The 13,913-nt window shown below is 36.2% G+C and overlaps 1 protein-coding gene across 1 annotated transcript in view; it reads left to right on the top strand.

Annotated features, from left to right (window-relative positions):
* Positions 1 to 13,913, top strand: part of LOC121427244 (protein smg8-like) — a 49,171-nt gene that overhangs the window by 22,534 nt on the left and 12,724 nt on the right. Inside the window, exons 5-11 of the mRNA XM_041623561.1 lie at positions 4,196 to 4,279; positions 5,439 to 5,506; positions 7,725 to 7,836; positions 9,114 to 9,167; positions 10,702 to 10,790; positions 11,666 to 11,796; positions 12,936 to 13,114. Coding sequence (XP_041479495.1) covers positions 4,196 to 4,279; positions 5,439 to 5,506; positions 7,725 to 7,836; positions 9,114 to 9,167; positions 10,702 to 10,790; positions 11,666 to 11,796; positions 12,936 to 13,114 — 717 coding nt within the window. The remainder of the gene's footprint in view (positions 1 to 4,195; positions 4,280 to 5,438; positions 5,507 to 7,724; positions 7,837 to 9,113; positions 9,168 to 10,701; positions 10,791 to 11,665; positions 11,797 to 12,935; positions 13,115 to 13,913) is intronic.

The raw sequence follows: 13,913 nt of genomic DNA, 5'->3' as shown, positions 1-13,913 counted from the left end.
AGTCATTGAAAACACAACTAAGATGAATAAGAAATGCTATTCATGAGATAATAAAATAATAAAATTCATTGATTCATTGATTATTATTGATACTACAGTACCTTTTAACCTTGATGATGTCACCTGAAACTGGTGCAATAATGATCAGTGATACTAATGTCCAGGTGTAAATAATACTTTTCAATGTTGTACATTTAAAAAAATAAGCACGGTTAAAGAGGAATCCAGCCTTGGTCATAATGTGGTAATGTGATTGTTACGTATCTTATTGTTACGTAATATCAATGGTTGCAGAGTGGTGTGCCTTTTTTGCATCAACCGCAACGCATTTATAGATGCGTTGCGATGTCAACATATTTTCTTTTCAACTTTGTTTAGTCAGAGAAACAGATTTCCTCTTGAAAGCAGACCTGTGTAACTTATTTTCTTATGCTGATCAACATGAACAACAACCATATATAGAATCTGAATATATGAATTGTTATGTTGGAAAGTTTTACAATGGCTTATTGGTGAGTAGAAGTATATGTGCTATTGAATTAATTGAATTGATATTTTATATGAATGTGAAATTGTGTGGTTATTTTATTAATTCCTTTTAATTTGCTAATAATTAAAAGAATGAGAACTGTGGTTGAAGATAATAGTAGTTACGAATGAGAGAGATACATGAATGATGGTATATGATAAGAAATGACAATTATCTCTTATTTGTATTTATTAATGTTTAATATATTAAATACTTGATTGTGAATTGTATTTTTACACTGTTAACTTATTACAGACTGCTTGCTTATCATCACTGATAGATAAGACTTTATAGTTCCAGATTGTTTCGGGACTGTATATACTAAATTCTCTGTGAGTTTGATTGATGGTTTACATGACATATTATGATAATTATTATATTAAGCTACATAATATTAAAAGATGCATTTGTAAAGCTTCTGATGAAATGATATCATACTATTTAACTTAATCGTATTGTTTTAGTATTTGTTTTGATATATTTTGTTGAAGGAATGTGACAAGATATTACATAATGTCAATTGATATTTCTTCATATGATTGTATGATTTGGAATATTGATGTATTCTGTTTATATGATATTCAATATTCATATTATGTTTATTTTGTATGGATAAAGTATATTGTGTTTGTTATTGATAAGTTAGGCCATATATATTACCAAATGTGTTATTATATAATTCCTCTCATTTCTGATTTACCTCTCTGTGCAGGGGCTGGTTTTATTTGACTAATTAATAAATGTTCTTGAACCAAGACCTACAATTCACATTTCCTCTTTGTTGTGAATGATCGCCCATTAAACATGTATACTATTATCAGCATTTTTATCACAATGAAAAAAAATAAATTTCAACATTCCCCCCCCCCCCATTTCAATTTTCCTCCACCAAAGGGCCCCGTTTCATTAGTTATTATCATGCATGGAAACTACATAAGTGCTGATCAATAGCCAAATTAAGATCAAGGATTCCATTTAAGTTGCCATTGCATGACAAAGTTACCATAATGGTAACTAATGCAATGGGGCCCAGGTATTATAAAATCTTTTTTTTTTATACTGACAACAGACAATTAATAAAAGGGGATGCATTAACTGTGGACAAACCAGTCAGAGGTGGATCCAGGAAGGGTCTGATGGGACCCCCCCCCCCCCCCACTCTTCATTATTTTGAAAATCACAATTGACCATATCAAACTGTAAATATAGCTTAATCTTAGAAAATTTCATAGAAAATTGTCAGCTGCACCAGCTCCGTTTTCGATTTTGTTCTTTGCTCACCCGTGATTTTAAAATTTGGGATCTGCCTTTGATAAATTGTGGTTGGGGGTGTTATTATTTTTTTTTGATAAATTGTGGTTGGGGGTGTTTTTTTTTTTAAAGGGGGAAAAAATTAAATTTCACCTCTACGTTTGGAAGAATTTTTTTTCCATTAAAGGAAAGAAAAATGTAAAAAAAAAATTAGTCACCCCCCCTTCTTCCTGGATCTGTGCCTAAAAAGCTGGTTGAACTGTCAAGTTAATGTCAAGTTCTAAATAACTTAAGTTTTTTTTATTTATTTTGAAAGAGAAAATGGTTGGCATGTTTTTTTTTGGCAGAGGATTGCTAACTTGAAGCAAATAATAATACCGGTAATAAAAAAATAGACCAATCCACTTTTAAACCCCTTAACGGTACAGCCAGAGGCAACTAAATTAACAATTACATGATTTTCCATGATCGATCCTGATCCGTGGTATTGTCGACTCGATTGACTGTTCCAAAACAGACAAGACTGCCCTTGTGACAAATGCAAGTCTAAAAAGGATCACGAAATCCTGGCACAAAATGCGGTCAGACGTGAATATCGTACCAGTACCGTACCGTACAAAGTTTTTTTTTAATCCAACATTTCTCTCAAGTTTTGGCTGTCAAAGAGCAGTTAAAACAATTCGTTGAACAGTTAGAATGTTCCTCTAAAAAATCGCATTCGTTTACGTGGCCTAGCTGGGTTCGGTCCGGTCTTGGACCTGGATCTAGACCGATTCAGAGTGTGATCGATGACTCAGACGACGATGGCACTGCACTGGTCCAGTTTTATCGATCTCTCGGGTTATTGTTTACAAATTGGACGGTTGCCATTTTGAATTTATTAATTTTAAAGATTTCAATTTAGATAAAGTAAGTTTAACATATTGCGGTACTATTTTTGACAAAAAATAACATACAATATCTATAAAATTCGAAAAAAATATTCTGTTTTAAATTTAATACTTGTTAAAAGAAGAATACACATTATAAATATTAAATTTAAACAATGATCGTGCAATAAGTTTCCAGATGAAATTTGGCAACCAAATAAGGATATTAGGTTTCTGCCGTACATTGGAAGTACTGGGTAGCAAAATTAGAACTGAAAGAACTTTACTGATGGGTTGTTGATCTTAACCGGATATGTTATTTAACAAGCCTTTCTATCTTGTAAGACGTTGAGAACACTGACAGTGAACAAGCGGGTTTCTAGATATTGAACCGAAATTTACGCTCGTCGCAAGAGCCTCTGATTTGTGAATTGCACTGAAAATGTCGAAACGGATTAAACTTCTAAGATTTATGTGAATATCATCGAATTGATGTGGATTTATGAAATTTGGAATGTGATTTCTCGTGATATATTGGAGACGTCATTTGACGATGGAAAGGGATAACCTTAGAAGGTAAGGCAAACCACGAGAAATGTAATTTTCTCACACGTGTAAAATGGAAATTGAAAAGTTGAAAGTCGAGCCGGTGTAGAGTTGAAATTGCATGCTAGCTGGCTGGGCAGCACGCGCGGATTTTGTGCGCGCGTTTTGATGGGCTTATTTTGTACATAGCCTATGGGAGTGAAACAGCCGTGACTAGTAAACAATTCACATGGAGGACATACATTGGAATTATTCTACATGTATGCATCCACTCATCAAACACAGGATCGCCCACACCCAGCACACATCCATGATCCACTGCACTCAAACAAGAGAGAGAGAGATAATATGTTTAGAAAAAGGAAAGGGAATCAAGATGAATATCTACAAATTAAACGTGTTTTAAGTAGATCCACTTCATCATGTGCCACAAATTTTCCATGAAATTCCAACTCCAGACATGCACAAAAATGTATCCAAATGACTTCTAGCAGTTAAGCATCCGCCTTACATGGTAGCAGAAGATGTTCAGATGTATTCATGATAACATATGCTGTTCAGAATGGTGAATTTTTGATCCAAATGTGGAGATGATGATATAAACAGCCAGTAGAGTCCTGATTACTTTACTTTATTTTTAATGCTAAATTAGAAATCCAACTCAAACTCTTGTCTTTTTTGATTAAGTCTAGCTGTATACAGATCTTTATTCCAATTATGTCTTTTCTCTTTGACAAAAAGTACTTGCAGCAATAAAGAAGATAAATATGTGGAGGCGCAATAGCTCAGTCGGTAGAGCGGGGTTTCAGATTCAGGTGACCTGGGTTTGACTTCCACTTGGTGCACTACTGCCCTTTGGTAAGGCCTTAATCCTCATTACCAGGTCTCTCAGAGAGCGCTTTAAGCTGTCGGTCCTCCGGTTGATTGCTTGCTAGCATTCATGTTTCTTAGCAATCAGATAATCACCATTTACCATTTTTGTGTGGATGTTTTCTTACAGGATAGCCATTCATACTGGAAGAGCCATGAAGGTCAACATGCCAGACTCTTGCTCTACTTATTTACCATATGCCACATTATGATAGTGAGTATTACATGTATATTACACATTCTGAGAATATTACTGTATGATATGTGAAAAGGGAATCTCTTGATGTATTGCAGTTTAACCTCGGTGGGGTCACTCACCCGCAGAGGGGGACGCGAATGACCATTACCACAAATGCAAGTAACCCCCTATTGCAGTCAATTTCAAGGACATTTTGTGAAATTTACACCCCTATTTTCACGCAAAACAAGGACAAACTTGCGGTAAGATGGTACCTTGAAACACCCCTAATTATAAGATTGTAAGGACACTTTTGCCCATTTCGCAAACTTACCCCTTACCCCTATTTACCATATTTCAAGGACAGGGCATTTATACCCTTTCCTCATTAGAGGAAATTGCAACACAGGCGTCAGAGTGCTCAGTCCTTAAAGATAACGAAGAGCCATGTCATACTGATACAATAATCCAAAGAACTTTATTTTTCTTGAAAAATAAGAAAAGTAGAATTCTTTATTAAAATAAATGTAGAGTTGTCCACATAAAGATACAGAGCATGATGAGCGCGCCCTCTGCGGCTGGTGACCCAGCGACGGATTTTACTTACCGTGATCATTCTCCCCTTTTTCCTGACCCCTATTTCCATCAGATCGAGGACGGTGACCACCCCTATTTTCACTACTTCGAGGAGTGTTCTGTCCGCGGACGTTCCGTGAAATTGACCCCTTTTCTTGCGATGTTGGTATTGGTCATGCGGTCACCAAGTCATATTGAGTGACCCCACTGGGAGTTTAACCCACTCCATAGAGTCATAGAATATGCTATCAAAATCCAGAGTATGCATAAAATTAAAGTGTGTTGTGTTGAGTACAATGTGTCCACAAAGAGCAAATATTTGTAAATAAGTCTGATGCAGTAAGTTAACAGCAAAGAGAGAAAGAGAGAGAGGGGTAGTGGGGTGTAGGTCAGAGAAGGAGTATTTTATATTTACTTTTATTTTAATTCTATATTTAAATCTGCATCGAGACATGTATATCAAACGGAAATCAATTAAATGTGTGTTTCATCCAATTACATTATTCTATACATATTATATTATATATGATCCAGAATTCTGTAGCTTCCTTTTAACAGTTGGAATTGTTCTTTATTAATCTGACTATTGTTTTCTGCTTGCGTTTGTGATTGAATGCAGGTCTGTCACCCTAGAGCTGTATTCGACACCAGCTATGTGAAACTTTTCAGAGCATTGCAAACAACAAGGTGAGATATTGCTAAAATACTGTACTTCTATGTCATGCTTTCTTTTTATTCATAAAGGCAAAATTTTCATGTTGTTCTTTTAAAGCCATTAGATATGGTGAGAAAACAAATCCCTAATTATGATTTATGTGCATTACATAATTAAGGTCTCCCAAATTGTTTGAAGTTGTGCAGTCAAATTGTGATGTCATAATGATGTCAAAATATTTTATAATGGAGAGTTTTTGCAACAGACACACAGATGCTTTCTTGAATATACAGAAACTATTGTCAAATGCTCTTCATGACAAGTCTTGTCAAGGGTTGAGGTATGGAACATCAGTTTCATCCTGGGGGCCGTTTCATAAAGCTGTTCGTAAGATAAGAGCGACTTTAAGAACGACTGGTGAACCTTTCTTACGCGCTAAACCATCGCCAATACAATATACCACTTACCGCAAGAAGGGATCACCAGTCGTTCTTAAAGTCGCTCTTAACTTACGAACAGCTTTATGAAACACCCACCAGGACTCTGTACAAACAACATATTTGCCATTCTTCATCAGCTCCAAAATGTTGGACGAAAGTACTTTTCCTATTCACTAATTTCTAACAAAGAACTCCCAGGTTTTCATTTTGATTTGTATTGCATTTTCATTGTGTTTGTTGCGTGTTAGGATTGCTTCAGCATCACAGTGCGAAAACTTTTTAATATCATTGTAAGACTCTCTGTGAGCTTCATTAAAATTAAGAATAGATATTTTAAATATTCAATATTCAAATAATGATGTAGGGTATTAATATTGCGCTCATATCCACCTTGTTAGGTGCTCAAGGCGCTCCTATATTACCCGGCTAAGCTAGGCGCTCATAGGGACACAGCTTTTTAAGGAATTATTTCCTACCGGTACCCATTCACCTCACCTGGGTTGAGTGCAGCACATTGTGGATCAGTTTCTTGCTGAAGGAAATTACGCCATGGCTGGGATTCGAACCCTCGACCTTCTGCTTCAAAGTCCAAAGACTAATCCACTGGGCCACAACGCTCCACAAATGCTGAATCATTGACCAGAGCCCTGTGTTATTTTTGTCTCACCTGCGAAGCAAAGTGAGACTATAGGCGCCGCTTTTCCGACGGCGACGGCGGCGGCGGCGTCAACATCAAATCTTAACCTGAGGTTAAGTTTTTGAAATGACATCATAACTTAGAAAGTATATGGACCTAGTTCATGAAACTTGGCCATAAGGTTAATCAAGTATTACTGAACATCCTATTAGAGTTTCATGTCACATGACCAAGGTCAAAGGTCATTTAGGGTCAATGAACTTAGACCATGTTGGAGGAATCAACATCGAAATCTTAACCTGTGGTTAAGTTTTTGAAATGTCATCATAACTTAGAAAATATATGGACCTAGTTCATGAAACTTGGACATAAGGTTAATCAAGTATCACTTAACATCCTGCATGAGTTTCACGTCACATGACCAAGGTCAAAGGTCATTTAGGGTCAATGAACTTTGGCCGAATTGGGGATATCTGTTGAATTCCCATCATAACTTTGAAAGTTTATGGATCTGATTCATGAAACTTGGACATAATAGTAATCAAGCATCACTGAAAATTTTGTGCAAGTTTCAGGTCTCATGATTAAGGTCAAAGGTCATTAGGGTCAATGAACTTTGGCCGAATCGGGGGTATCTGTTGAATTACCATCATAACTTTGGAAGTTTATTGGGCTAGTTCATTAAACTTGGACATTAGAGTAATCAAGTATCACTGAACATCCTGTGCACGTTTCAGGTCACATGACCAAGGTCAAAGGTCAATGAACTTTGGCCGAATTGGGTGTATCTGTTGAATTACCATCATAACTTTGAAAGTTTATGGATCTGATTCATGAAACTTGTACATAAGAGTAATCAAGTATCACTGAATATCCTGTTTGAGTTTCAGGTCACATGATCATGGTCAAAGGTCATGTAAGGTCAATGAACTTTGGCCATGTTGGGGTTTTTTGGTGAATAACCATCATATCTCTGTAAGTTTATTGGTCTAGTTCATAAAAAGTGGACATAAGAGTAACCATGTATCACTGAACATCTTGTGCGAGTTAGAGTAGTATTCAAAGTCAGCATTGCTGCTATATTGAACCGCGTGATGCAGGTGAGACGGCCAGAGGCATTCCACTTGTTGAGAAATAAATCCTGTCCATTTTTTCCCACTTTCCGTTAATTAGGGAGAAGCTGTTGCCACAACTAAGTAGCAATCTGAAAGGCATGTCAGTGAGTAGACAATGGCAGACATCAGGACGTATGTGTACACCACGCCTGCTCTTCATTTGTCAAAAGGTGAGTTTATACAGGGATTGTTCACAAAGAAGTAAGTGTGACTTATGCCCGTCTCACACTGCGATTTGGTGGGATGCGATTTTTCAAGAAATCACATTTCGCATTTGAAAGTTGCTAGAAGTACAATTATTTTATTTAAAGTTTGGCGTATCATTAGGAAAACTAAAATCATACTTATACTTTGCGGCAAGTCCTATGGACGGAGTATAGTCCAAATCAGCTTCAAGTCGCAGCCGATGATGAAGTGATTACGATTTAAAATTAAATTTGTTTTTGTTTATTCAAGGATGCTCTAACTGGACTGAATTTTGATTTCAGTAGTCCTACCACTCATTGGCGGCAACAAAATTAGGAGGGGTCCACCTGAAATTTTGTGATGGACACAGGTAAAAAATTGGACAAGCAAAAAAAAAAAGAAGCAAAAAAAAAAAAGTTCAACAACCTAAATTTTAGGGGGGATCAAACACATTTTAGGGGGGGTCCATATGAAAATTTAGGGGGGACGCAGGAAACAAAATTGACAAGCAAAAAAAAAAAAGTTATCAACTAAAATTTTAGAGGGGGACCTTCCCCCCCACCTCAAATTTAGGGGGATCTGTCCCCCCATCCCCCCTGCCTCCACCGCCTATGCTACCACTATTCTGAACTCTGATCAGTAATATTTTGTAAGTTGAAATATCCATATCAAATGTTATCACAATTAATGTGAAATTCGGATCGCAACAACTTGCATAGTGTGAGATGGGCTTAGTGCTGACGTGCACATGTAGAGGTGTTGTGGCTCAGTGGATAAGTCTCCGGACTGTGAACCACAAGGACCGGGGTTCAAATCTCAACGCAGCACTGGCATCCTTTGGCACCATTTATCTATATTTGCCACTCTCAACCCAGGTGTAGTAAATGGGTACCCGGAAGGAAGAAATTCCTTGAATTCCCGATCAGGGTAGCCGTGCTAAAGCCGGGGTAACAGTATGCAGCGCTTAGAAACATTTGTATTAAGTGCTATATAAATGTGTGCTTATCTGTGTTGGTGATCTTCAGTGTGAACATTTTTCAGCGTAGATTTTAAGATTTCACAATGTTGAGTTTATGTAACTGTACCAGATGTAGATCCTTGATGATATACTGGCAATTAAGCCTGGTTTTACAGACTTTCTCATGAAATCAGTGTTTACTGCAACTACTGGCATTTCTCTTTAATGAGTTCGCTTTTGTGAATATGTACCATTTGTATATATATATACATGTATAGTATTTAATTGTTCTTTTATTTTCAGAGTGACTTACATGTAGAACATGATACTGACCCAAGGCTTGGAGGGCAAAACAAGGTTGGTTGCAATAAATTTTCTTTTATATGATTTTTGTCTCACCTGCGAAGCAAAGTGAGACTATAGGCGCCGCTTTTCCGACGGCGACGGCGGTGGCGTCAACATCAAATCTTAACCTGAGGTTAAATTTTTGAAATGACGTCATAACTTAGAAAGTATATGGACCAAGTTAATAAAACTTGGCCATAAGGTTAATCAAGTATTACTGAACATCCTATTAGAGTTTCATGTCACATGACCAAGGTCAAAGGTCATTTAGGGTCAATGAACTTAGACCATGTTGGAGGAATCAACATCGAAATCTTAACCTGAGGTTAAGTTTTTGAAATGTCATCATAACTTAGAAAATATATGGACCTAGTTCATGAAACTTGGACATTAGGTTAATCAAGTATCACTGAACATCCTACATGAGTTTCACGTCACATGACCAAGGTCAAAGGTCATTTAGGGTCAATGAACTTTGGCCGAATTGGGGATATCTGTTGAATTCCCATCATAACTTTGAAAGTTTATGGATATGATTCATGAAACTTGGACACAATAGTAATCAAGCATCACTGAAAATTTTGTGCAAGTTTCAGGTCTCATGATTAAGGTCAAAGGTCATTTAGGGTCAATGAACTTTTGCCAAATCGGGGGTATCTGTTGAATTACCATCATAACTTTGAAAGTTTATTGGTCTAGTTCATTAAACTTGGACATTAGAGTAATCAAGTATCACTGAACATCCTGTGCACGTTTCAGGTCACATGACCAAGGTCAAAGGTCAATGAACTTTGGCCGAATTGGGTGTATCTGTTGAATTACCATCATAACTTTGAAAGTTTATGGATCTGATTCATGAAACTTGGACATAAGAGTAATCAAGTATCACTGAACATCCTGTTCGAGTTTCAGGTCACATGATCATAGTCAAAGGTCATGTAAGGTCAATGAACTTTGGCCATGTTGGGGTTTTTTGTTTAATAACCATCATATCTCTGTAAGTTTATTGGTGTAGTTCATAAAAAGTGGACATAAGAGTAACCATGTATCACTGAACATCTTGTGCGAGTTAGAGTAGTATTCAAAGTCAGCACTGCTGCTATATTGAACCGCGTGATGCAGGCGAGACGGCCAGAGGCATTCCACTTGTTTTTCATAAAGCTGGTGTATTTATAAAGCCCATCCTTATTCTTTCTTTATATGGAGGGAATGACTTTAAGATGAAAATATCACAAAGAAAAAGTAAGAGGAGGGGAGGCAAGAGGTAAATAAGAAGGAAAGAAGAACTCAAAGGGAAAGTAAAGAACGACTAGACAGAGAAGAACATAAGGAGAAGAAGAGAAAAGTAATTTAAGAAAAATAAGAGAGGGGGGGTGGCAGAGAAAAAGATCAAGATGTTAACCAAAATACCAGGAATTTTTAATATTTTATTTTATGATTGAATGGATATTGATCTGGTTCTGTGTGGATTATGCATGTACCATTCATTCCTTTATACAGAGAAGTGTTTGTGTATAGGGTGTATGTGTTTTATATTATTTAACAGAAAAAATCTCAACGTAAAGTTCTTCAACATCATCTTGAAGATCAGATCTACAGGATCTTCAGGAAAAGCCATATCCTCACAAATAACATGTAAGTACTTAAATTATTCCCCCCCCCAAAAAAAAAAAAAAAAAAAATTATAATCTTCCAGTAAATAGTACAGTATTTATACTATCAGCTTTGCTTTCAAGGAATGCCCGTGGTTAGCTGTTTGACGGTAGAACTTAAAGTACTTATGAAAAGGTTGTTCTCAGTACGTTTGTCTTGTAGATTCTCAATTTCTCAAGACAAGAGTGTTTGCCTTAAAGAACTAAATGATTTTAGAGAATGTTCTGCAGTGCATATAAAAAAAGGTTAACACTTTGATATATTCCTAGAAAACTATATATGACTTAAAATTTTCTATTGCTCAGAAGGTTGTTACAAACACAATTTAATTTTGTTTATTTCCATTGAACCAAAATGCCCCTCAAAAGAAAAAAATAGACAGCACTTCATTTATACACACTGTAGTAGTGATGCAGCTAGCTGCAAAGGTCACAAATTTACAATGTAGAAGTCCATATGCGAATCCTTATATGAATCACAGGATTTAAAATTTAATAGGTTAACGAATCCTAGATATTGTACTTACCTAGGTAAACCTGTTCAGTATCCTTTTAAACCAAGCATTTGTACATACTTGCTTTTTGATGATGGGCTGAAGGGTCCAGTAAAGACAAATCTTGTGCAAATCCTAATTCCAGAATTTATCATTTCATAGGTTAACAAATCTTTGTAATTGATCTATTTTATTTTCTTTTAATCTTCCCAAGATCTCATTACCTCTTTAGTTTTACTTGAACCAAGAACACATGTCAAATTCTGTTGATCTAATGAAGGATACCTAATTTCAGAATTTATCATTTCATAAGTTATCAAATCCTTGTAATTGATTTGTTTTATGTCCATTGCATCTTCCCTAGGTCTCATTGCCTGTTTAGTATTCCGTTGAACCAAGCTTTTGTGCACATTTTGCATTCTGATGATCAAGTGAAGGATACCATACATGAACTCATCAACGCTTGTTCTCTGACCAGCAGTAGTGACAAATCAGGTATGGACTTAAACCGCATATCATAAAAAAGTGTATTATTTACAGGGGCAGATCAAGGATTTCTCGAAAGGAGGTACATTTTCCCGAGGAAAAATTTGACAAGCCCCCCCCAAAAAAAAAAAAAAAATTGGGAAGCAAAAAAGGAAGGTCTTCACTTTCAAAAAGGGGGGGGGGGCACCCTTCGGTATTAACAGCATTTTTACATTACAAATTTTAATTGTGCCTCTCAAAGGGGGGGGCACGGGCCGGCTGTGCCCCCCCCCTGGATCCGCTAGTGATATTTTTTTGAATGACATGATGAAAGCTACATTTGTAAGTGATGGAATTGATTTGCTGTATTGAGTGAATCAATCAAAGAATTCTTTCATTCATTATTGATTGAGTATAATCATCATTCATTATTCACTATTAATTATTATAAATAGTGAATTAATTCATTGAAGTTCATGAGACAGGGCTATAGTTATTTCAATAATACTACAGGACAAACGTGTCGCAATGTAATTTACATCAACAGCAGCTATAAGAAAAAATATTGTGCTCAGAGGGGTAGCGAATTGACTAATGTGTGTTGTATTTCATTGACTATGTGTTGTGCATGTCTAGTCTTCAAATATACCTTTTGAAATTAACCATAACTGTGAACAATACAGAGGATATACAGGGTGTATTTGCCCATAATTTTTTATTTTGTAGATATGTTCTTATAATAAAAGTACCTGTTATACCCCTTGGTAATGTAATTATTTTGATATGAATTTGTATATTAGTGTGTAATAACACAAGTTGGTTTTTATTACCAGACTGCACTGGTGGGAATATTGCATTATAGGTAATGAATCTGGCCAGAGATGAATAGTTGAGGACATAAGATGGGGCTATCAAGGGTGATGGTTTGTATGCACTTTAAGCCAACAAATATTCAAGGTAACTGCATTTGGAAAGGGAAGAGCCAGGAGAGGAAAGTGGTTGATCAATCAATGACTCAACTTAAGAGTCGAAGGGAGAGAGTAGGAGCTATAATATATGATAAAAAACCGAGTTCTCAAACCCCTCTTCCTCCAAAAGTTTATTTTATCCAAGTTTTTAAACAGATTACTGAAATTATTCCTTTCTCAATATGTAATTGTATTCTATAGGTAACCACCAATCAGAGAAGGGGGTATTTGTGATGCCTATCACCATGGAGACCATTCCGTCTCTGACCGATAAACCAGATGATACCTTGAGGGCTTTCGTTCACCAGCATGTTGATCTCATAATCAACAAAAAGGGGTTTGATGACAGTCAAAGAGGAGCTGCAATTTCACATTTTGAGGTATAATTTTTTTTTTCAAATAATTTATTGATGTCTCTTCCTAATTTGAGTTAAAAGTGATAAAATCCACACAATAATTTGCGTTTGTTATTCCAATAATCCTGTTCATGTATGCCAGTACTGAGATATGAGGGTAAAATTACAGATGCACATCAGCATTAAAGCACTTTTCAATCCCCCCCCCCCCCTCCTTTCATACATGACCCAAAAACTATACAGTGAAAAATATTGCAATATTGCCAATAAGCCATGATAATGATATTGTATTGATTTGACTGAGATGTCATTGCAACAATAAAACGATCACTGATATATATTTGTATAGAGAGGCAAAAAAAATGCAGCATTGCACTTTTATGGAAGATTTGATATAAACCATGCTGTGTAGTCAAGCAAGCATATAAGCCCGGGGCGGATCCAGGATTTTTCAATCCGGGGTGGGGCGGGGGCATTTTTACACAGGAAATATTTGACCAATAAAAAGGTTTTCACTACCAAATCAAGGTTATTTTGTTCAAGGAAAAATTTGACAAGCAAAAACATCCTTATGCCTGACATATCCCCTAAAAAGATGTTTTGAAGCTTCTCAAGGGGGGGGGGATGGCTGGATGTGCCCCTGCCTGGCTTACCACTGCACCAACAACAAACTTCAGTCATTTACTTAATTTTTTGTTAATTAAATAACTACTTGTAACAACACTAATAAGCAAGAATGAAAGAGAGATAATCATGAGACTATCGTTACCTCTGTCAATATACATTTATTTTGGTTTATAGACATCAAGCAGAATTATCATAT

This window comes from Lytechinus variegatus, chromosome 14 (genome assembly GCF_018143015.1).
Source record: "Lytechinus variegatus isolate NC3 chromosome 14, Lvar_3.0, whole genome shotgun sequence".
NCBI lineage: Eukaryota > Metazoa > Echinodermata > Echinoidea > Temnopleuroida > Toxopneustidae > Lytechinus > Lytechinus variegatus.
Note: the sequence above shows the minus strand (reverse complement) of the source record. Positions and strands in the feature narration are given on the sequence as shown.